General features: G+C 43.0%; 1 protein-coding gene across 1 annotated transcript; it reads left to right on the top strand.

The window, feature by feature from the left end:
• The first annotated feature begins 341 nt into the window (after positions 1-341).
• Positions 342-25,949, top strand: LOC115147272 (transmembrane channel-like protein 5). The gene is made up of 21 exons (XM_029689421.1): positions 342-691; positions 1,295-1,473; positions 2,166-2,422; positions 8,053-8,130; positions 10,029-10,145; positions 10,503-10,605; positions 11,035-11,116; positions 11,551-11,811; positions 12,002-12,150; positions 15,299-15,443; positions 16,142-16,294; positions 19,425-19,600; positions 20,066-20,141; positions 20,253-20,350; positions 20,538-20,633; positions 21,150-21,225; positions 23,073-23,206; positions 23,609-23,782; positions 24,302-24,380; positions 24,660-24,743; positions 24,911-25,949. Exons 2-21 carry the CDS (start codon positions 1,397-1,399, stop codon positions 25,547-25,549), a joined length of 3,054 nt encoding a protein of 1,017 aa, XP_029545281.1. The 5' UTR covers positions 342-691; positions 1,295-1,396; the 3' UTR covers positions 25,550-25,949.
• Positions 25,950-26,043: the final 94 nt, after the last annotated feature.

The following is a 26,043-nucleotide window of genomic DNA, read 5'->3' as shown; positions in this document are numbered from 1 at the left end:
ACTGACAAACGACCCGACCAACAATGTTACGTTTATTTGTTATAGCTAGTTAGCTAGCTTTTATATTTATATAACAACATTTGTCGCGCTCTGTCCTCAAATGCCACCACCATAAACCTTTTAAATGATGGAGCATCAATTATTATTAACGCTTAAAATGGGCTAATATTATTTGAATTTGAAATGATAAAAATGTCCAAATAACAATAAAACTGGTTATTATGCTGTTATTCACATAATTCAACATTTTGTTTGACATTGTGTTTTAAATAGAGAGTCGAAGACAAAAGTTAATCATTATGGCTCTTCATTGCAATTCCCTATCCTATTGCACACTGCACATGCAGTCATTCGTAATAACACAGTTGAGCCCTTGGCCGTCACATATCTTATTATGCCAATTAATTTTCACGTCCTATGGGAATCATTTGGAAATACTTGTCATTATGCCAACCATAGCAGCCTATTCGATTTGCGTACGGCATTCAGAACCCCCGGACTTTTACCTTTATTTCAAGTGCACAGTTCCGGGTAGTCTGACAGACACACAGTGATAAAGTTCAACAAAGGTAGATATCTCAGAGCTGCACTCTAGCTACCAGAGTTGACACTTCAAACCTGGATTATAAGGAAAAAGGATGCAGCCTCGGACTGCAACATCTATTGCCTGAATAAGCAGCACATTAACCAGGTAATTACACTCTGTGGATTTATTCTTTTAAACAATTGTTTGATACAACAGGTTTAAATTGTTACTTTATCCAACAGCAATGTATACTATTATTATTTGGAACATGGTTATATTTCTCTTAATTTGACAACACAGATTCACTGTCACATATGACTTCTACGTGTTTTTCCCACAATAAACTACCATGTCAACATATTTGTTAGTCAGATCTCTTTCCAGACTTTGTTGCTCTGGAAATGTGTTACTTCTACTTTGCCTACTTTACTGCCATAGGGCAGCACTGAGGCACAGACCATGGCAAGACAGAAACAATATCCCTGTGTTAATAAGTAATGATATACACAGGGATAGGACAGGGGAGTTAAATAACTGACTGAAGACAGCCATTCAATCCAAAACATGTGATGTGTATTAGATAGCACAGCTTTATTTGTGAAAGGAAGATGGGAATAGCATCGAGGTATGATCTCAGAAGTCTTGTATTTGCCCCTTCTTTATACCCACGGGGGTCTTGTTGCTAGTGGCACGTTTATGACTCATTTCCAGTTCTCATTTTATGTAATGGCAAGCTGATTCTCACTAATTGTTTTACTGAGAATACAGTAGGAGGACCTTTCAGACCTCCAGGGAACTAAAGAAGAGGGGGACGGACCGAAATCACCTCCGGGTTAACCACTATAGAAGAAGATCAAGCCAAGGATCCCTATGTCGCACTACAACAACACTGGAGAATATAACAACCCTGCCTATCATGACAGTGACACCCTGGAGATAGATAGGAGGTATGTGTGTCAACTTGTACGATTGTGTTGTTTGGATGTTTGTTATAATTCTGCTTTAACTGGGTAATGGGTAGAGGGCCTGAATGAAATGTTGACGGACAGCTCTTAAAAATGTTTTGGGGGAGAGGGCACAAATAACACAAATATGAGAAGTGAAGTAAAACATAATGGTCCAGTATTAGAAAATAATTTTGAGAGGATCTTTTGTTTGTTCTGTATATTTAAATGTAAACCATCATTGTGCTTGGTCACATCATCTCTAATCTCTCAATTGGTGTCAGATTTTGTATAATGCCAGTGCCATCACATATTGTAGCAGGAAGCTATCCCTAAAATGAATACTGTCAAAGTGGTCCAATTCTCCTCCTCTGTGTGTTGAAGGTTGTGTTACAGTAGGAGATTGTTGTCATTTTAAGTTAATGTTGTGCTAAGTACTAGAGACGGTCATGAACCTTCAGTGGTGTGACCAAAGTAATGGTATTTCTTATAAGAGACTCACTTTATAGCGCCTCAGAAAAAAACCCATTATTGTCTATGACAGATGTCATATGTCTAGAATAATATTGTAGCATGATTCTTAGAACACCATCAGCAACCTTATGAGTGTAATGATTAAGGCGTTGGACTGACTGATGCAGGGTTTATACAACAACACACTAGTAATGTTATCTCCTCTGTCCTTCTCTCCAAAGTCCTTCCAGGAAATCCCAATCCCATCACAGTAACCCACATGGTAACCCCTACCCCAGGGATGATGGAGCCGGGGGGCAGAGAGGCAGGTCTGACCTCCAGCAGCTCCCAGGAGGGGTCCAGTCCAGCTACGACGATGCCCAGGAGAGAGTGCCCTGGGGCGGGTGGCAGGAGGGGAGCTGGAGGGGCAGAGACAGCATTCCCATGGGTCTCCTTCCTCCCCGGTCGGAGAGCCCACGATGGCAGCAGCATGACCTCAGTAAGTCGATGTTTGATTTAATTGATTAATTAGACAATAGAAACAAGTAATGTACAGCCACACACCGATGTAATGACAGTACACACATTTTCTGATGGAAGATTGTATTGTAAACAGATCAGAGAAATATGATCCCTTGTGCTGTAGTAAGGGTAGTCTCTCCTCCCAAGATTTGGTTCCGGGTTCTGAGAGGATAGTATGGCCATGATTTTGTTGGAATGGCAGCCTGGTCGCATAGACTAGAAGTAACATAGTAAATATATATCTGTGACACTCAAATTAGTATGATATGTTACGTTTGGTATGTTTACATAAGTCCAGTATGAAGGAAGCTTGAGGTAATTTCGCAAGCCAATGCTTAGTAGCAATAGCGCTTACGCTAGTTAGCAATTCTGCTAGTGCTAGTTAGCAACTTCCTTCAGACTGCACGTAGAGACATAAAAATGGTATCTATGAGTTCATCCTACTCTGGGGACGTAGATGAAGGGCCTCATTGCCAAACCCTTTAATCCTTTAACCTAACTCTAACCTTAACCCTGACCTTAACCCTAACCTTAACCCCTAACCCCAAGCCTAGCGTACTAATAGGAGGGTTTGGATTTACTTTACTATGTTAAGTCTACCCCTGAGTCCAGGTTGGGAATGGAGTAGTATTTCAGTGTGGCTGGTTTTCAGGTTCTGTGTTGCTAAGTGACTTTGAATTTCTTCTATTACGTCCTGCCTTCTGTTTGGTTAATTCTTTGTGTTTTCAATGTTGTTATAGGTACCATATCCACCTACTTTTCGAACGCTTTTAAAACACGGAAGCCAAACGCTCAAACTATTGATACAACATCAGTGGAGGCTGCTGAGGGGAGGATGGTTCATGATAATGGCTGGAATGGAGCGATTGGAATGGCATTAAACCATGTGTTGATGTATTTAATACCATTCCACTAATTCCTCTCCAGCCAGTACCATGAACCCGTCCTCCCCAATTAAGGGGAGGACCAACATCTTGTGATACAACTTCCTCCGCGCTCATGCTTTATCATAATTCATATGTGCTCCACTAAAAATCCTTGCAATTGGCATGTTTCTGATAGCGAAACATCCTGACAAAATACAACATATAACTTGCCTTATGTGCCTGGACCTTGTAGACTAAACTGCAGAGAAAAAAAACATAACTGATTCAAATGGTTTCCCAATCAGGCAGGCTAGATGCAGTTATTTCGAAATGATTACCGGGATGTATTCAAAACGCTAGGCTTTTGAGCGTTTTAACAAATGGCACAGGCTATTCACTGCAGTTTACAGGCTAGACTACAGTTTTGTACTCACTTGAAAACAATAATAACATTCTTCATTACATTGTGTTGTGGTAGCCTAGGTAGGATACATTTATTGTCCCTAAAAAACTTAAACATATGGTAGCTTTTCCAGCTGCAAACCTGGGGACTGGGAGGGAGCGCCATCAGCGCAGCCTCGGGAGCGCACATTGTGTAGAGCCACCTATGATTTCGTTATCTGATTCACTTTTTTTATTTTGCTGTGTAAATTGACTGGATATATTCACTACAGTATCAAGCCTAACATTGAGCTTATAAATTATGGTCTAATATGCATACACTTCTACTTAGGCTATAGGCTACATCTCGAGCCTGTCTGTCTTTGTTCTGTTGTGCAATTACGCACCTGGCCTCTCTACTGACAGCTATTCCTCTTACATCTTGAGGAGTCCCAGGAAAAGACAGAGTACAAAAGTTTTTTGGTTTCTTATTTTGACCTTTCTTCTTTAGCCTACTAACAGCCTATTGGAGGATAGATGCACGCGTGCACTTGCTTGCTGAATGTAAAATAGGCTACAGCATTAAGAGCTGGGAGTTGGAAAGGAGAAGCCCATATTTTCCTATAGTAGCCTGCCTATCTTAACACCGGGCTACATCCTGACAAAATACACCCTAATGTACCTTTCTTGTGCTTCTAAACTGTCGAGAACAGACCTGAACTGATCCAAATGGTTGCATAATCAAGCCTATGGGACAAAAATAAAAGCCCTAGGACCATGCCTCAGGACTACCTGGCTTGATGACTCCTTGCTGTCCCCAGTTCACCTGGCCGTGCTGCTGCTCCAGTTCCAACTGTTCTGCCTGCAGCTATGGAACCCTGACCTGTTCACCGGACGTGCTACCTGTCCCAGACCTGTTGTCCCAGACCTGCTGGAACCCTGACCTATTCACCGGACGTGCTACCTGTCCCAGACCTGCTGTTTTCAACTCTCTAGAGACAGCAGGAGCGGTAGAGATACTCTCAAAGATCGGCTATGAAAAAGCCAACTGACACTTATTCTTGTGTTACTGACTTGTTGCACCCTCGACAACTACTATGATTATTATTATTTGACAATGCTGGTCATTTATGAACATTTGAACATCTAGGCCATGTGCTGTTATAATATCCACCCGGCACAGCCAGAAGAGGACTGGCCACCCCTCATAGCCTGGTTCCTCTCTAGGTTTCTTCCTAGGTTTTGGCCTTTCTAGGGAGTTTTTCCTAGCCACCGTGCTTATACACCTGCATTGCTTGCTGTTTGGGGTTTTAGGCTGGGTTTCTGTACAGCCCTTTGTGATATCAGCTGATGTAAGAAGGGCTATATAAATACTGTAATGACCCGGCTGGGTCATAAAAGGAAAAGAGACGGACTCTAGGTGTGCAGGTCAGAACACAGGTTTATTCCTAAACTGGGCTATTGTTCAGGCCACAGCCCACGCCGCTAAATGCCGAACGTACACAATTATACCATGTCGAGTTAAGGGTCACCCCCATAGGAACAGATCAAGGCCCCGAACAGAAAGAAAGAAAGATGAGACAGTAATCCCTATTTATGCATTTCCAAATCCCGCGGGATTACCCATCATAACCCCCCAACCTTTCCCTCTGTCCTGACATATTTAACCCCTGCTAGTAGCCATGAGAACCATAACACACCCACAAACACAGAACACAATACCGGGTCGTTACAATACATTTGATTTGATTTGATATGGGCTGTAGGCCTATGCGGTTACTTCGGAATCAAACAAAACAGGACGTTTGAGCGGTTATTCAAATGAGCCTACATCACTGCAGTTTACAGCCTATGGACAATAATTGTGTACTCACTTCATAACAATAATACATTCCTCGTTGCACTGTGTTGTTGTAGCCCAGGTACAATCATGTATTGTCTAAAAACGTAGTCCTATGCCTGATCAATAATGGAACTTTGCGTTCACCGGACGTGCTACCTGTCCCAGACCTGTTGTCCCAGACCTGCTGGAACCCTGACCTATTCACCGGACGTGCTACCTGTCCCAGACCTGCTGTTTTCAACTCTCTAGAGACAGCAGGAGCGGTAGAGATACTCTCAAAGATCGGCTATGAAAAAGCCAACTGACACTTATTCTTGTGTTACTGACTTGTTGCACCCTCGACAACTACTATGATTATTATTATTTGACAATGCTGGTCATTTATGAACATTTGAACATCTAGGCCATGTGCTGTTATAATATCCACCCGGCACAGCCAGAAGAGGACTGGCCACCCCTCATAGCCTGGTTCCTCTCTAGGTTTCTTCCTAGGTTTTGGCCTTTCTAGGGAGTTTTTCCTAGCCACCGTGCTTATACACCTGCATTGCTTGCTGTTTGGGGTTTTAGGCTGGGTTTCTGTACAGCCCTTTGTGATATCAGCTGATGTAAGAAGGGCTATATAAATACTGTAATGACCCGGCTGGGTCATAAAAGGAAAAGAGACGGACTCTAGGTGTGCAGGTCAGAACACAGGTTTATTCCTAAACTGGGCTATTGTTCAGGCCACAGCCCACGCCGCTAAATGCCGAACGTACACAATTATACCATGTCGAGTTAAGGGTCACCCCCATAGGAACAGATCAAGGCCCCGAACAGAAAGAAAGAAAGATGAGACAGTAATCCCTATTTATGCATTTCCAAATCCCGCGGGATTACCCATCATAACCCCCCAACCTTTCCCTCTGTCCTGACATATTTAACCCCTGCTAGTAGCCATGAGAACCATAACACACCCACAAACACAGAACACAATACCGGGTCGTTACAATACATTTGATTTGATTTGATATGGGCTGTAGGCCTATGCGGTTACTTCGGAATCAAACAAAACAGGACGTTTGAGCGGTTATTCAAATGAGCCTACATCACTGCAGTTTACAGCCTATGGACAATAATTGTGTACTCACTTCATAACAATAATACATTCCTCGTTGCACTGTGTTGTTGTAGCCCAGGTACAATCATGTATTGTCTAAAAACGTAGTCCTATGCCTGATCAATAATGGAACTTTGCGTGCCGGTGAACCACAGAGCGCAGTACTGCAGATTTGCCATTTCATAATCTTGTAACAGACTTTGACAGGTAAACATGTAGACTATAACGCTAATATTTTGCTAATGCATGGCCTAATAACTAGCTAATATTTAGGTTCTTACTTCAGCTACACATCACTAGCCTCTCTTTTCCAGCTGTTCCCGTCCGTAACAGGCTATAACAAGCCTCTCTGCAATAGGCGATTCCTCTTCTGGTGAAATCCCAGGAAAGCTATAGGCTACAAAAGCTATAGGATATTTATTTTTATACTTTTTTTTTACAAAGCCTAATAGCCTATTCAGGGAAAGAAGCAGGCTTGCTTTTACTAATTGCTGAATGTAAAACAGGCCTACAGCATAGAAAATCCATTTCGGGGAAAATTGAGGAGAGAACGTGTGTTTGTGTGATTGATCACGTTTGGTCTGTTATGATTATAACATTGTTGCACTGATGCATTGCAAATAGTTGTACAGGACATAGCCTAGATGAGCACAGTGAAAAATAAGACCCAAAGGAATTGACAACCATTAGAAAAATGGAAATCACTTGCAAACCACTTGAGCAACGAGGCAATGAGATGCTATAAAATATGTGCAGGCTCGGCGTTTGTTGTTCAATTGCCACATTTAAATACGAGTTACTATATTATTTTTCATTTGGCCTAGATGTACATTGAAGTATTATTTGCAGTTATCACTATGACAATGGACACATCCTGAAAGCACTGGTCTGAACCAGTATCTGTGTGTTAGAGACCTCATGAATGGTCTTGTGTTACCACCTTATTAATAGGCAGTGTGCAGTAGAATGCGTTGATCAGTTGATTGACAGGTGCAGGACTACAGAACAATAAACGATAAACTTTCCTCTAGTGTGGATGCTCACCAATGTTTTATAGTTATGTAGTCGATAGTTTATCATTATAGTTAGTGTTATAGTTATTGGTTTTGTGGAGGACCTTATCTCACACACAACACAATTCACGTAATTATCACAACATAACTACTAGTAGGTCTAGCTAATGTTTGAGAACTTGAATGAAATACATATACAATTACACTTACACTTGTTTACTTGACTTTCATACTCTACAAATTGACTCCTTCAAATAATTGACTCTAGCAAATTTGCCACATGCACGCTGCACTAGCTAAGTAAAGCGGAAATCGAATCCATCACTTCCGTTGTTTGCCCATAGCAACGTTCGAAAATTAGGTGGATGCAATTCATTAATCTAGTGTTCTGTTCTCCATGATGTTCAGATCACAGCGGGTACCAGATCGACCAGGCAACGCATTATGACACAACGCCTCCTGTACGACTTCCATCTGCAACTTCAGGTACTGTTCAAACCACTTCGAAAGCACATACAGTAGATTACTTTCTATTTACGTCCTTACTTTACTTCTTTAGCTTTCAGTTGGTCCCTTTGATCATAAGAACCTTTGAGGTTAGCTGTTGCACTATCCTTCCTACAGGCAGTTAGATTTGGGTATGTCATTTTAGGCGAAAATTGAAAAAAAGGGTCAGATCATTCAGAGGATGATTTGACGATCCAATGTCTAATAAAACATTACCCAAAGGTAAAAAGGCAGCACAAGGAAGTTGGCAGAAAAATACCATCCCGGGAAACTGTTGTGCTAACAGTTTACAGGGCTGTATTGATTAGGGCAAAACGTAGCAAAACGTTTTACAACGAAACGTTACAATGAGCATTTATTTTTGGACAAGTCCAGGTAGTCCCTCCCTGTTTCAGTCTGTTTTCTTCCATTTGTTGACTAATGAACACAATCCAGGTAATACGGTCTCATCACGAGGACTGATGATTAGGTGTTTGCTATGGTCATCCCCATAGCAACTCCTGTTTGGCCACCTTTCCTTCCAGTTCTCTGCTGCCAGTGACTGGAACAATTGCAAAAATCACTGAAGCTGGAGTCTTATATCTCCCTCACTAACTTTAAGCATCAGCTGTCAGAGCAGCTTACCGATCATTGCACCTGTACATAGCTCATCTGTAAGTAGCCCACCCAACTACCTCATCCCCATATTGTTATTTATTTTTTGCTCCTTTGCACCCCAGTACCTCTACTTGCACATTCATCTTCTTTCATTGTCAGCTAGTCATGCTACTGTGTTTGTCAAAAGGATGTGAAATATAGTACACTCTTAGAAAAAAATATGCTATCTAGAACCTAAAAGGGTTATTTGGCTGTCCCCATAGGAGAACCCTTTGCATATAGGAGAACCCTTTGAAGAACCCTTATTGGTTCCACAAATAACCCTTTTGGTTTCAGGTTATACATGGAACCCAAAGGGTTCTACCTGCAACCAAAAATGGTTCTACCTGGAACCAAGAAGGGTTCTGTTATGGGGACAATCTTTTGGAAACCTTTTTTTAGCCACCTCTATTTGATTTGGTTTAATCAAAGTTGATCATCTGCAGCTAACGCTTATTTACACATTATAAATATTGACTCACGACACACACATGCAATGTGATTGGGGGGTCTCCCCTTTCAAGCCACCTGAAACCACTTCCTTGTGCAATCAAGGCCCATGTCAGTGCGTGATATATTGTAAGTTGTATGTGCATGTCGTTCTTTGTAAGTTCACTTGTTTGCACTGGAATTATGGGAATGAATTATGTTTGCCAAGTCAATGTCACGTTCTGACCATTGAAAGCTCTTATTTTCTATGTTAGAGTAGATCAGGGCGTGACTGGGGGGTTTGTCTAGTTATTATTTTCTATGTGGGGTTCTAGTTTAGTTTTTCTATGTTTGGTTGATTTGGTATGATTCCCAATTAGAGGCAGCTGGTAAAATTGTTGTCTCTAATTGGGGATCATCCTTAATAAGTAGCTTGTTTTTCACTTGGGGGTTATGGGATATTGTTTATGTGTAGCTTCATTGTAGTCACGGTTCGTTTATTCTTTATTTGTTTTGTATTTTTCTAAAGTTTCACTTTCTAATAAATTATGTGGAACGCTACTCACGCTGCGCCTTGGTCCGATCATTATTATAACGAACGTGACAGTCAATGGGTGGACATGATCTGAAACTAATAAATAGAATGTGTAGTACTTTCTATTAGCTTAACATATCCTCCGTATTGTTAGTGCTGATAGTAAGCCTATGATGGATGACTTTCTATTTGTTCAACACACATTATTAAGCTCATAATTCCTCAGTAATAGCTAGGCTGTAAGCTGTGTTTAATTAGATGTCCTTGTGTCTCCCAGGTCATGTTTCGATGAGGTTCAGGGGGTCGAGGAAGATGAGTCTATTCCCTGTAGGAGAGGCTGCTCTGGGCAATCTGGGCCTTTCTGAGGACGACATCAGGAATGAGATGGAAAATGGTGAGGGATGAAGAAAGGAGAGCCTACGGCACATCCATAGAAATGGAGTTTCTAGAATTGTATTCCTGTTGAGAATGCCTGTCCATTCTCCCGGTAGAAATATGATGTTTCTCATTTCAATCGGTTCAGGACAATGTTATCCTAGTCATATTCTTGATACACTGATTGAAGTAAAAGAAGTCACTATATACTAACTTTATAACTCAGTCATAACCCTCCGTCACTTCTTATACTTAAATCACAACGATTTAACTCATATATGATTATATTCATATTATTATATTACAACTCCGATTTAAAGGCATACTATGATTAATAAACCTCACAGATCTGTCTTATCATGTCTTTGTCCAACAGAGGAACAGCACTTGGTCAAAGAGCTGGTTGCCATGTCAACGAGGGACAGAATCAAGGCCATCCGAGACCTCCCTATGAGCTTTGATGACAAGAAACACATCAGGTATAGTTGTCATGTCACCGTCATAGGTCAAAAGGTGCCTGTTTTCTTACACTTTTACCGTGGAACGTTTAACTTATGACCAGGGGTAGTAAAATAAGTACTATGTACAAGGGTAGGTAGGTCATTGAGTGTGCAGTTATGTAGGCTTGCAGTGTGAGATCATTGGGGGGAATAGTCGCACACACAGACACAAACACACATACACACCTTCTTGCGGTACGCGGGTAAGGAAGAAGTGTTTACCATAAGCGCATCGCATCGGCCAAGTCCAAAGTTTACAACCACACAGCCAGCCAAGAGCACTGTGCAACTTTTGACAGGTCATATATTTTATGAAGAGATAACGCTGTAATGCGCGTATGTTATTATCATACGCTACATAACTATCAGACTGTAATCTTTATGTTTGTTTGATCTCATATCTCCCAGGGGCCAAGTGTTGGCATTGAAATCATTCAAAAAGTCCCGGCAACTGAACTGCTTTTCAGACTGCTCGACGACTGTCTCACTGGTGAGCAGTTTGACTCTCTGACATCTTTGTGTCTCTCTGTGTGCCCTCCTGTCCTGATGCCCAACTTTACTTCCTGTGTGTCCTTGTACTGCACACACAGTGCCCTATTAGACTATGGCAAAGTGCAACACTTCCTGTGGTTGGCTATCACTAAATCATTATGCCTTTTATGAGCAATACAATTTGCCAGGGTGACATTCTGTCCCTGCATTCAGCGACACTTGAACATTGACAAAAGCAGAAACAGACTGCCACCATGCAGGCTACAATACAATAACTTTCTACTTACATTGAACATTATTACTGTTCCATCATCCACATCCTCTATTTACATTTACACCTATTCTATGACAGCTGTGCTATGAAATCTATGACAGTGCATTTGTGACATACAAGACCTCCACCACTGTTCTCAGACCAGTCTTCCCCCTCAGGCGTTCCGCAGGTGCGGTGCTAACATGACTTTAGCCAGGCAGACCCTGGAACTGTGGCGGGGTACCATGAAGGAGGTCGGGGGTAAATTTGGCACGGGGGTCCTCTCCTACTTCAAGTTCCTAAAATGGCTGCTGATGTTCAACATCTTCTCCTTCCTGGTCAACTTTGGTTTCATCACCATCCCCCAGCTCATCTATCACCCCACACCAGACATCCCCACTGGGGTCAGCTTCAAAGGCCTAGAGATACTGACCGGAGCGGTTTGTTGTTGTTTACTATTCACGCTACTTCTAGTAGAGGCTTTTGAATGAATCATTCCATAGCAGCATACGCTACTAATTTGATCAAAATATTGGTTATACTACACCCCGTACTGTAAAGTCAGCATAGTGTGAACAGTTACTGTGTGGTAATTTTTTATTTGTTTTGATGCATCTATTTTCCCCACAGGGTTATTTCAGCCACACAGTGATGTATTATGGTGGCTACAGTAATAAAACACAAGGAACAGGGGGCTGGCCTGAGTACAACATGCAGCTGGCCTACTTCTTCACCATAACAGCCTACATGGTGTTGTGTGGAGCCGCCCTCATCTACAGGTCAGTATGGGATGGGACTGCACAGCATAGTCCACAGTGATCATGTAACAGTAACATTGTATTGACCACTATTAACTCTGCTTTGGACTGTCATTTATGTCGTGCATGGTTTTGTTTCCATGTGCTTCTTCATTGGTTTCAAGTGCCAGTACATATTTTATCAAAGCCAGTTGATCTCACATTTATGATGTCAATCAAATCAGCAATGCCATGACATTCACATCATACCTTCATGATATTTATTTAACCTTTCCTTAATGTTGTAATAGTGCAATAAAGTGACCTCTGTTATCTCTCTTTCTCTCTGTCTCTCTCAATTCAATTCAAGGGGCTGTCACGTCCTGACCAGTAAAGGGGTCATTTGTCATTGTAGTATGGTCAGGTCGTGGCAGGGGGTGTTGTTTTTGTGTGTTTTGGGGTTGGTTTATTTAGAGGGGATTTGTTCTAGTTTTCATTTTCTAGGTTCATTTTCCTTGTGTGGCCGAGTATGGTTTCCAATCAGAGGCAGGTGTCTTTCGTTGTCTCTGATTGGAAGCCATACATAGGCAGCCCTTTTTTCCTTTGGGTTTGTGGGTGGTTGTTTTCTGTATAGCCTATGTGCCTTACTGAACTGTTTTGTCGTTTGTTTATTTTGTTTGAGTGTTCTCTCTAAATAAAGAAAGATGAGCACTATACCTGCTGCGCCTTGGTCTGTCCCTTACGACACTTATGACAGGGGCTTTATTGGCATGGGAAACGTGTTAACATTGCCAAAGCAAGTGAAACAGATAATAAACAAAAGTGAAATAATCAATAAAAATGAACAGTAAACATTACACTCACAGAAGTTCCAAAAGAATAAAGACATCACAAATGTCATATTATATATATACAGTGTTGTAACGATGTGCAAATGGTTAAAGTACAAAAAATAAAATAAAGAAACATAAATAAAATATGGGTTGTATTTACAAATGTACAAGTCTGCTGTTAATGATAATGCAGAGGATTTCCCCAAGGTTGCTGTTGACACATATCCCACGGTAGTTATTGGGGTCAAATTTGTCTCCACTTTGTGGATTGAGGTGATCAGTCTCTCTCTCTATCTTTCTGTCTGTCTTTCTTTCTCTCTCTCGCCCTCGCTCCAAATTCAAGGGCATTATCGGCATGGGAAACACGTTAACATTGCCAAAGCAAGTGAAATAGATAATAAACAAAAGTGAAATAAGCAATACAAATTAACACATAAGTTCCAAAAGAATAAAGACATTTCAAATGTCATTATGTCTATATACAGTGTTGTAGCGATGTTAAAGTACAAAAGGGAAAATAAATATGGGTTGTATTTACAATGGTGTTTGTTCTTCACTGGTTGCCCTTTTCTTGTGGCAACAGGTCACAAATCTTGCTGTTGTGATGGCACACTGTGGTATTTCACCCAGTAGATATGGGAGTTTAATAAAATTGGGTTTGTTTTTGAATTCTTTGTGGATCTGTGTAATCTGAGGGAAATATGTGTCTCTAGTATGGTCATACATTTGGCAGAGGATGGAAGTGCAGCTCAATTTCCACTTCATTTTGTGGGCAGTGTGCACATAGCCTGTCTTCTCTTGAGAGCCAGGTCTGCCTACAGCGGCCTTTCTCAATAACAAGGCCATGTTCACTGAGTCTGTACATAGTCAAAGCTGTCCTTAAGTTTGGGTCAGTCACAGTGGTCAGGTATTCTGCCACTGTGTACTCTCTGTTTAGGGCCATATAGCATTCTAGTTTGCTCTGTTTTAATTTTTTCCAATGTGTCAAGTAATTTTCTTTTTGTTTTCTCATGATTTGGTTGGGTCTAATTGTGTTGATGTCCTGGGGCTCTGTGGGGTCTGTTTGTGTTTGTGAACAGAGCCCCAGGACCAGCTTGCATAGGGGACTCTTCTCCAGTTTCATCTCTCTGTAGGTGATGGCTTTGTTATGGAAGGTTTGGGAATTGCTTCCTTTTAGGTGGTTGTAGAATTTAACAGCTCTTTTCTGGATTTGGATAATTAGAGAGTATTGGCCTAATTCTGCTCTGCATGCATTATTGTGTGCTCTAGGGCAACGGTGTCTAGATGGAATTTGTATTTGTGGTCCCTTTTTTGGACACCATTATTTTGGTGTTATTGAGATTTACTGTCAGGGCCAAGGTCTAGCTGAATCTGTGCAGAAGATCTAGGTGCTGCTGAAGGCCCTCCTTGGTTGGTGACAGAAGCACCAGACCATCAGCAAACAGTAGACATTTTACTTTAGATTCTAGTAGTGTGAGGCCGGGTGTTGCGGACTGTTCTAGTGCCCTTGCCAATTCATTGATATATATGTTGAAGAGGGTGGGGCTTAAGCTGCATCCCTGTCTCACCCCACAGCCCTGTGGAAAGAAATGTGTGTTTTTTACCAAGTTTAACGCACACACTGTTTGTGTACATGGATTTTATAATGTCGTATGTTTTTCCCCAACACCACTTTCCATCAATTTGTGTAGCAGACCCTCATGCCACATTGAGTCAAAGGCTTTTTTTCAATCAACAAAGCATGAGAAGACTTTGCCTTTGTTTTGGTTTGTTTGTTTGTCAGTTAGGGTGTGCAGGGTGAATACGTGGTCTGTCTGTCACGACTTCCGCCGAAGTCGGTCCCTCTTCTTGTTCGGGCGACCTTCAGCGGTCGACGTCACCGGCCTTCTAGCCATTGCCGATGCACTTTTCATTTTCCATTTGTTATGTCTTTGTTTTACACACCTGGTTTCAATTCCCCAATTACATGTTCGTTATTTAACCCTGTTTTCCCCATGGTTTTTGTGCGTGATTGTTTTTTGTAAGTTCGGTCTGATGTTTGTGGGCTTGGTATGACTTCATGTATTTGGATATTTTGAGTAAAGTTCCTTTTGTTACTCATCTCTGCTGTCCTGCGCCTGACTCCTCTGCACCAGCTACACCCAGATCCTTACACTGTTGTCCGATAATTTCATAAAAAGCCAATTTGACATTTGCTCAGTACATTGTTTTCACTGAGGAAATGTACGAGTCTGCTGTTAATCATAATGCAGATGATTTTCCCAAGGTTGCTGTTGACTCATATCCCACGGTAGTTATTGGGGTCAAATTTGTCTCCACTTTTGTGGATTGTTGACCTCCCCCCTCTCTCTCTGCAGCATGGCCAGCTCGTTCAGGAAGAAGTATGTCCTTGCAGACTCAGGCTTGGGTGGAGCCTGGCAGCTCCTGTGTAGCTGGGACTTCAGTGTGACTAACGAGAGAGCCGTACGACAGCGCAAGAACAATCTGCGCATCCAACTCAAGGTCACTTTCACTGTAATCTCGGAAACCAGAACCAAATCTTGTGTGAGCTGGCCAGTTATCAGGCTTTTACAAGTGACTAATGTCACTGTTTTTGATAAACTATTACGGTAGCTTTGTTGACCTCATGTCCATCTCATTACTGTAGCTTTGTTGACCTCATGGCCATATCATTACTGTAGCTTTGTTGACCTCATGGCCATAGAATTACTGTAGCTTTGTTGACCTCATGGCCATATCATTACTGTAGCTTTGTTGACCTCATGGCCATATCATTACTGTAGCTTTGTTGACCTCATGGCCATAGAATTACTGTAGCTTTGTTGACCTCATGGCCATATCATTACTGTAGCTTTGTTGACCTCATGGCCATATCATTACTGTAGCTTTGTTGACCTCATGGCCATATCATTACTGTAGCTTTGTTGACCTCATGGCCATATAATTACTGTAGCTTTGTTGACCTCATGGCCATATCATTACTGTAGCTTTGTTGACCTCATGGCCATATCATAACTGTAGCTTTGTTACAAGAAAGAATGTAATATCGCTGAACAAATCCCACATTACTTATCAGTACTTATCTGCTCTTCCATACATAGAATACTCTGCACTCTGATTTGTTAGGGGGCCCAAATAGGATCTCTCTCAGATAACCAACTGTGAAATAACTTTGAAATAATGTTTCCATTCCCCTCCAGGAGTCCTTATCAGAAAAGGTCCAGGTGGCCCTGCTACCTCTGACAGAGAGGCTGAAGCACTACGGGGTCTTCCTGGGTACCTGGCTCCTCTCCACAGGCATGGCCTTGGGCTGTGGTGCCAGTGTCTACTTCCTGTGTCAATATGACACATGGGTATGGTACATTTTATTAACTTTTATATAACCAGGAAGTCCCATTGAGGTCAGAAGAACTCTTTCCCAAGGGAGACCTTACATAATCGTTGTGACACGATGACACGTCGCTTCCTTATAAAGCTTGTGTTGTTAATGTATGATCCCGGGATCTGCTGACCCTGATCCATCTAAGTATGATGAAGACCAGGTGGTGATTAGTTGAATCAGGTGTTAGTGCTGGGCTAAAACAAATGCCTGCACACTGTGTAGCTCCGGGACCAGTGTCGATGACCATGGTATAAGACATACCCTTGTGTACAGTAATTCAAAGTGTGTCATAGCGTCTGTGTGTACCTGAGCATATCTGAATCATATAACATCAATACAATACTACTTTCCTGGCAGTACAGGGTGTGGTCTTTATAATGGTGTTAATGGGACATCATTGCTTCACTTCCACCAAATTATTATTATAATTTTTTTTCTTCTCATTTAACCTTCATTTAACTAGGCAAGTGAGTTAAAAACAAATTCTTATTTACAATGATGGCCTACACCGGCCAAACACGGACGAAGCTGGGCCAATTGTGCGCCGCCCTATGGGACTCCCAATCACGGCCGGTTGTGATACACCCTGGATTCGAACCAAGGTGCCTGTAGTGACGTCTCTAGCACTGAGATGCAGTGCCTTATAACGCTGCGCCACTCGGGAGCACCTAAGACTTACCCTACACCATTGTGTCACCACTGATTTATGTTAATGTCAGCTCAAGTGTTATTGTGTTTCCATCAGGAGTGTGACGCTAGAGGGGTTAATACGGTAATCGGGGGGGAGCTGTAACCTGTAACACACCTCGTTCAGTCTCCTCAGGACTTTGAACGGCCCCACAAACCGCGGACCCAGCTTCCAGCAGGGCAGGTGGAGGGGCAGGTTTCGGGTCGAGAGCCAGACCCGGTCCCCAGGTGCGAACACTGGGGCCTTACTGCAGTGACGGTCTGCGCTGGCTTTCTGGAGCAGCACGGCGTGCTGAAGGTGAACATAGGCGGCGTCTCATGTCTCCTCCGCGCGTCGTCCACCGCTGGAGCCTCGGTCTGACTCTGATGCCAAGGAGCCAGAACCGGCTGGTACCCCAGTATGCACTGGAAGGGGGAGAGGTTTGTGGAGGAGTGGCGGAGCGAGTTCTGGGCCATCTCTGCCCAGTGCACGAACGCCGCCCACTCCCCCGGCCGGTCCTGGCAATAAGACCTCAGAAACCTACCCACATCCTGGTTCACTCTCTCCACCTGCCTGTTACTCTTGGGGTGAAAACCAGAGGTAAGGCTGATCGAGACCCCCAGACGTTCCATGAACGCCCTCCAGACCCTCGAAGTGAACTGGGGACCCCGATCAGACACTATATCCTCAGGCACCCCGTAGTGCCGGAAGACGTGTGTAAACAAGGCCTCCGCAGTCTGTAGGGCCGTAGGGCGATCGGGCAGAGGGAGGAGATGGCAAGACTTAGAAAAACAGTCCACAACGACCAGGATCATGGTGTTACCCTGTGAGGGAGGAAGATCGGTAATGAAATCCACCGACAGGTGCGACCAAGGCCGTTGTGGAACGGGTAAGGGTTGTAACTTACCTCTGGGCAGGTGCCCAGGAGCCTTACACTGGGCGCACACCGAGTAGGAGGAAACATAAACCCTCACGTCATTAGCCAAAGTGGGCCACCAGTACTTCCCACTCAGACAGCGCACCGTCCGACCGATCCCAGGATGTGTGTGCCCAATAGATCAGCCGGTCACGGACAGCAGACAGAACGTACAGACGCCCGGCTGGACACTGGAGGGGAGTGGGCTTTGCACACAGCGCCTGCTCAATGTCCGCGTCCAGCTCCCACACTACCGGCGCCACCAGGCAGGAGGCAAAAAGAAGGCGAGAACCAAATCAGCATATTCGGGGGGAATGCGCACGGTGGAGACCTGGTCTGGACTTTCCACCGTAGTAGCACCAACGGAAACCCCTACACACCTTCCCGAGCACTCTCGCGACCACCCCGTGAGAGCCCTCCATTGCCATGAAACAGTGGGGTCAGGACAGGCTAACCAGGGTAGGCCTAGCACCACGGGAAATGCAGGAGAGTCAATGAGGAAGAGACTGATTCTCTCCTTGTGACCCCCCTGCGTCACCATGCCCAGAAGAGCGGTGGCCTCCCTAATCAACCCTGACCCTAATGGTCGACTGTCTAAGGCGTGAACTGGGAAGGGCATAACCACTGGAACAATGGGGATCCCTAAACTTTGGGCGAATGATCTGTCTATAAAATTCCCAGCTGCGCCTGAATCGACGAGCGCCTTATGCTGAGAATGCGGGGGAAACTCAGAAAAAGTTTTCTGTTGGTCAGCAGGTTATCCAGCCGAATGGACAGGTCCACCAGCTGGTCGAAGGTGAGGGTGGTGTCCCTGCAGGCCAACTCCCGACGGATGTCCTCGCGTTGTGCTGGAGGGACCCACTGTCTCTGTTAGGTATGCGTAACTGGCTGTAAGGGAGTCAGGCGCAGGAGAGCAGAATTTGGGTAGCAAACGGAGCCTTTTATTTCGGCGAACAAAACACACGGCACTAAGAACACTAAACACAATACGAGTTGACATAACCCAGCTCAAACCAGTCTAACATGCACATACACGAAACAACAAACAATTCCACACACAGACATGGGGGGAACAGAGGGTTAAATACACGTCAAATCATGAGGGAATGTAAACCAGGTGTGTGGGAAAACAAGACAAAACAAATGGAAAAATGAAAGGTGGATCGGCGATGGCTAGAAGACCGGTGACGTCGACCGCCGAACGCCGTCCGAACAAGAAGAGGAACCGACTTCGGCGGAAGTCGTGACAGTGCCGGCACTCGTAGATGGAAACAGAAAAATCTGAGCCTTTTGTGTAAAACACCGGGGTAAATCTCAAATGGAAACTGGACACTTTATCTTGCTAAAGCTGTGATTGATTATGTCCTGACTTAAGTGTCTTATCTTTTCTCCAGGCTGGTTGCTTCTAGGCACTGATCTAGGAACAGCTCACCCTCTCCAAATCCTCTTTTTAAGATGAGGGAAACACAAAACTGTCCTTAGATCAGGACAAACTGACCTACTATGGTATCTTTCCAGCGGACAAGGCAGTCAGCGGACAAAGCTTCCGGCTCTCTCTTGGAGGAGGCCGCTACTCTCCTCCTCCCCTTTGTGGTGTCCCTGATCAATCTGGTCGTCCCTCTCTTCTACTCTCTGTTCAAAAAGATAGAACACTACTCCAACCCTCGCATGCAGGTCTATGCCATCATAGTCAGGTTAGAGATGGATACAAAACACATTTAAAAATACATACACTACTGGTCAAAAGTTTAGATACACCTACTCATTCAAGGGTTTTTCTTTATTATATATTTTATATATTTTGATTTGTTTAACACTTTTTTTGTTTTGGTTACTACATGATTCCATATGTGTTATTTCATAGTTTTGATGTCTTCACTGTTATTCTACAATGTAGAAAATAGTAAAAATAAAGAAAAACCCTGGAATGAGTAGGTGTGTCCAAACTTTTGACTGGTACTGTATATTGAAATCGATTGATCAAAACTATTTGCTCAATGATCAATTTAAAACAATGGATGAATGAAATATTACAGTAATGCTTAAATTCTAAATATGCTTAATAAAATATCAGGAAAAAACAGAAAGGTCATATACTGTACAATGTTTTAGAAGACTGATGTTTTGAATGCTGTTTTGAATGCCTTTTTCCTTTTTAGAAATGTAATTCTCAAGATGTCCATTCTGGGTATTCTCTGCTACTACTGGATGAAGGATGTGGCCAATACATTTTCAGTACGTTCTTTTAAGCCAAATCACATACATGCTTTCAAAAAGGTTTTTGATTGTCACTAATATATGTACTGTATGTTCATTCACCACTGTGATTACAATCGTTTGTCTTAGTGCTGGGAGTCCATCGTAGGACAAGCCTTGTACAGACTGGTTATTGTGGACTTCCTCTTCATAATGTTAGGATCCTTCTTTGGAGAGTTCTTGAGCAAGTGAGTGGCATTTTCAAAACACATTTTCCCATAACGTGTTCACTTAAAGCTAAAAAGGCTACAGTATGCAGTAGAATTCTATAGTGTAACTCATCTCTCTGTTTTGAGGGAAAGGTTCAACGAGGCATCACATAAGGGTTCATTGAAAAATGCTCTTCTGTAACTCCTTTCTTCTTTTCTCCACCAGTGTCATTGGGACTAAGTGCATACAGAGCCTGGGAGTTCCAGAGTTTGACGTTGCCAGGAATGTCCTTGACCTGATCTATGCACAGACCCTGGCATGGTACTGACGTTATTTCATTACACTGTACTCTACTGTACTGTACTCTACTGGACTCTACTGTACTCTACTGTACTCTATTGTACTTTACTGTGCTCTACTGTACTGTACTGTACTCTACTGTACTGTACTCTACTGGACTCTATTGTACTCTACTTTACTGTGCTCTAGTGTACTCTACTGTACAGTACTCTACTGTAGTGGACTCTACTGGACTCTACTGTACTATACTCTACTGTACTGTACTCTACTCTACTGTACTGTGCTCTAATGTACTCTACTGTACTGTGCTCTAATGTACTCTACTGTACAGTACTCTACTGTAGTGGACTCTACTGTGCTCTACTCTACTGTACTCTAATGTACTGTGCTCTAATATGCTCTACTGTACTGAACTGTGCTGTCCTCGACTCTAATCTTCTGTTCATCTATAGCTCCATCTAATTTCATAGTAAAACATAACATAGTACTGTGGATGAGCTATGGTCAATTCTTATAAGCATGTTTTTCTGTCTGCAGGATCGGAATCTACTTCTCTCCCCTCCTCCCAGTGATACAGATAATCAAGTTCTTCATCCTCTTCTACCTAAAGAAGGTAACCTGTTCAGTATGGTTCTTCATCTACCTAAAGAAGGTAACCTGTTCAGTATGGTTCTTCTACCTAAAGAAGGCAACCTGTTCAGTATGGTTCTTCTACCTAAAGAAGGTAACCTGTTCAGTATGGTTCTTCTACCTAAAGAAGGTAACCTGTTCAGTATGGTTCTTCTACCTAAAGAAGGTAACCTGTTCAGTATGGTTCTTCTACCTAAAGAAGGTAACCTGTTCAGTATGGTTCTTCTACCTAAAGAAGGTAACCTGTTCAGTATGGTTCTTCTACCTAAAGAAGGTAACCTGTTCAGTATGGTTCTTCTACCTAAAGAAGGTAACCTGTTCAGTATGGTTCTTCATCTAACTAAAGAAGGTAACCTGTTCAGTATGGTTCTTCTACCTAAAGAAGGTAACCTGTTCAGTATGGTTCTTCTACCTAAAGAAGGTAACCTGTTCAGTATGGTTCTTCTACCTAAAGAAGGTAACCTGTTCAGTATGGTTCTTCTACCTAAAGAAGGTAACCTGTTCAGTATGGTTCTTCTAACTAAAGAAGGTAACCTGTTCAGTATGGTTCTTCTAACTAAAGAAGGTAACCTGTTCAGTATGGTAGATAATATAGGCCCCTTAGCAGACACTTCTTATCCAAAGCAGTATGGTGAAAAAAGTATTTTATAGTACAGAGAGTGAGTACATTTTTAGTATGGCAATGTGACCCCTGCAGGAATTGTTATTGCTAGCGCATCACTCCAACCAACTGAGCCACACAGGACCATGGCTGACTCAGGTGACAGTAAACTGAACCTTGGTGTTGACTCACTGCCCTAGATACCATGCCATAGCAGAATGGGCCAGGCTCGTGTTACTCTCTTCTGAAGAGCGTGCTGAATGTTTCATGACACGGTTGAATGGCATAGAATTAGCTCTATTCATAGATGGTAGCGATGGTCACTAGGATTTTCCAATACAATGATGAAACATATATGAGTGTCCTGGAAATTAAAATAGATGTTTTCCTTGTGGTATATACAGGGAAATCATTACATGTTCATCAATTCATCTGAAAAAAAAAAATACAAGTGGAAGGTATCTGCAATAGAGGATTTAGTTGATCAAGTACAATAACATGATACCTGTTAAAGGTCCCCAAAGCGCACACATCCCTGGGTCACTCCTCTTTTCAGTTCGCTGCAGCCAGCGACTGGAACAAGCTGCAACAAACACTCAAACTGGACAGTTTTATCGCAATCTCTTCATTCAAAGACTCGATCATGGACACTCTTACTGACAGTTGTGGCTGCTTTGCGTGATGTATTGTTGTCTCTACCTTCTTGCCCTTTGTGCTGTTGTTCTGTGCCCAATAATGTTTGTACCATGTTTTGTACTGCTACCATGTTGTGTTGCTACCATGTTGTGTTGTCATGTGCTGCTGCCTTGCTTTGTTGTTGTCTTAGGTCTCTCTTTATGTAGTTTTGTCTCTCTTGTTGTGATGTGTGTTTTGTCCTATATTTATATATATTTTTATTTTTAATCCCAGCCCCTCGTCCCCGCAGGAGGCCTTTTGCCTTTTGGTAGGCCGTCATTGTAAATAAGAATTTGTTCTTAACTGACTTGCCTAGTTAAGTAAAGGTGAAATAAAATACTAATAAATACCTCCCTGACAAATCAATAATTACTTTATTCCTGGTTAAGGTGCAGGTTAATTGTTACTCTCAGTTCTCCCTTATTGTCAAAGGTCATTGTTCGTTTACCTGTTCATCAAATCGTGCCATTGCCAAGACACCGTCAACAGGCTCCTCCTCTCTCTATCTCCCTCTCCAGCTCTGTAATGCCCTGTCTATACTTTGTGTCCTCCAGGTCAGCCTGACCCAGAACTGCCAGCCCCCCAGGCGAGCCGGCAGGGCGGCTCAGATGCAAACCATCTTCATCGCTATCCTCTTCTTCCCTTCCTTCGTAGGGGCTCTGTCCATGGTGGCCTATACCATGTGGACGTAGGTGTATAAGCGGTCAGGGCAAGGCTAGTCTAGGGACTTTTGTTATGTTAAGGCTGTCATAGATTAAGGCAAGGCCAAACAAACACCTGTAGATATATGGAGTGGTTCAGATTCCATCTAGTTGGATAAATATGACTTGTTCAGAAGAACTGTAGTCATTAATTGATAACCAAGAGATAAACGTGATTCAGTTTGGTTTCATTTTAGGGGCTGATATAGTCCGTGGAATCATGCTGTTTGATTAACAGCTATTCAAAAGCATGACGCTATACTTAAACCTTCTAGTAAGAAAGTTGAAAATGTGTTGAAAGTTGGTTGATTGAAAGTTGGTTGACTTTGGTTCCTTTTCTCTGACCTAAGCATTTCAAACTGCCATGTCTCCCCTGATCCCTCCCCCAGTCTGCCCCCCTCAGACAACTGTGGGCCCTTCAGGGGCCTCAACACCACCTTCAGTGCAATACAGATCTGGATGGATGATCTGAATGGGGTGGATGGGTTTCAGTGGATTGTCTGGATCTACCAGCACGTCATCAGGAGTGAGATATTCTACTTCCTGGTCTCTCTCATCATCCTGTGAGTTCATCCTTGTTCATGTTGAGGTTGTTATGTTGGGTTAAAGTTGTGTTTATGAAGGTAACAAGTAGTTTTAAAGCACAGTCTTACGGTAAAGTGTCTTGAAAATGTGATATAAGGCATAAACTTAACTTGATCATGATTCCTAGAAATTATTGATCGTTTGAGCTGTTTGTCAAAAGATTGACTTGTACATTTTGCTAGTCACACTTATCCAGAGCGACTTACAGGAGCACTTAGGGTGAAGTGCCTTGCTCAAGGGCACATCGACCGGTTTTTCACCTAGTCAGCTTCGTGATTCAAACCAGCGACCTTACTGGCCCAATGCTCTTAACCGCTAGGCTACCTGCCTTGAAGCAGTATACTGAAGTCCTATCAAGCAATACATTCAGCTTTTATAACGCTGTCTACTGGATCAAGCCTTCAAATACAATCTAGTGGCACTTTATGACATTAAGTGCCTACTTTGCCCTTTCACATACTGTAATACAATCTCACTGACTGACCTCCTTTCCACAGTGTCTTCATTTACATCTTCAGGCAGATCACTCAGGGGCGCAAGCTGCTTATCATTCTACTGAGACAGCAGATTGTTAATGTGAGTTCTAGTGAGCTGTCTGGTCCGAAGTGTCTCGTCCATCAGTGCTGTTGTGTCTGAAGTGGTTGTGTCTACGTTATGATGATGTTGAAGTGCGGGAGTAATATATTTAGCTGATTTCATTTGAATGTGCAGTGTTTATGTTGTTCATTTGCTGTTTTTATGAATTGTATTGACTGTCTAGAACGTTCTCTCTCTCTCTTTCACTCTCTCTCTGTGGTTCTCTCTCACTCTCACTCTCGCTCTCTCGCTCTTTCTCTCTCTCACTCCCTTTATTAGGAAGGGAAGGACAAGGCATTCTTGTTGGAGAAGCTACAGACCCTTCAGAAATCCAAGCAGAACAAACAGAAAAAGAAAAAACAGGTGAGAGGATCAAAGAGAAATGACCTTGAGACTATCGAACTTAACCTTGAGACTATCGAACTTAACCTTGAGACTATCGAACTTAACCTTGAGACTAACTTACAATAAATACCTAAACTCGTTATTTCAAATGTCATACTTGAACTATGACCCTTTCTCTCTATCAGGCCAGGAAAAGGCAGGAAAATGAATCCTCCACTGGCATGCTCCAGGCTCTGCTTGCCCGACAGCGGTTGGAGCAAGAGCATGGCGACAGCAGCAGTTCTTTCGGTGTGCCCATGCCTTCCGGCCACTCAGTCTCCACGACATCCAGTGCTTTGATGCAGGCCATGCTAGCCAGACAATACGCAGAGGACCAGGATGTAGCCAGTTATCGCGGTGTGCCATTTCCTGCAGACCCCGCACCTGCGTCCTCCAGTGCACTGATACAGGCCATGCAAGCCAGGCAAAGGGCGGAGTCACAGAATGAGGACGAGTTTTACCAGGCGCCAGTTCAGTCACAGAACCCAGTAAACGCATTACCCAGTGCGATGATACAGGTGATGCAGGCCAGGCAGAGGGCGGAGTCAGAGCAGGAAGAGGACGAGTTTTACCGGGCACCAGTTCATTCAGAACACCCAGCGTCATCAACGTCCAGTGCGATGATGCAGTTCATGCAGGCCAGGCTTAGAGCAGAGGAGGAGAGCGAGTTTTACCGGGCGCCTGCTTCTTCACAGCACCCAGATGCGTCAGGCACCGGTAGCGCTCTGATACAGGCCATGCTAGCCCGGCAACAGGTAGAGGAGGAGTACGGTGACAGATACTGAGCATGACTGAGAACTGAACCACTTGGGGGAAAAAAGATGGCGGACACAATTGAAATGTGACCAGCTGTAGAAAGCAGAGAAATATCAGAGGAAATGCAATAAGATTCTGACTGACATCAGGAGAGGGCAGGACCACCTCTATGCAGACTGTTTCTATTGGACCATAAAAGAGTGTAGCCAATGGGGTGTGAAAAGATACATCTGATATATGTATTCCCTTTTGATAAAAGAACACATTGTTTTTGTACAAAAAAAATATTGTAATATTTAATATATTTGTGTACTATATGTATACATGATATGTGGTTAGCCTGTAAAATACTGTCAATGAATGTTGTATAAATGTAGGAATATTCTGATCCGTACTAAATTGTAAATACTATAAAATTGTATGGTACTATATGTTTTTTTTCTTCCATGAACAGCACTGTCCTCTAGTGGTAGGGATTGAACCTGGTCTGGATGTTCATCAATGATATTTTCTGTACAAAAGG

Source organism: Salmo trutta, chromosome 14, assembly GCF_901001165.1.
Source record: "Salmo trutta chromosome 14, fSalTru1.1, whole genome shotgun sequence".
NCBI lineage: Eukaryota > Metazoa > Chordata > Actinopteri > Salmoniformes > Salmonidae > Salmo > Salmo trutta.
The sequence above is the reverse complement of the archived record's forward strand: the minus strand, read 5'-3'. Positions and strand labels throughout refer to the sequence as shown.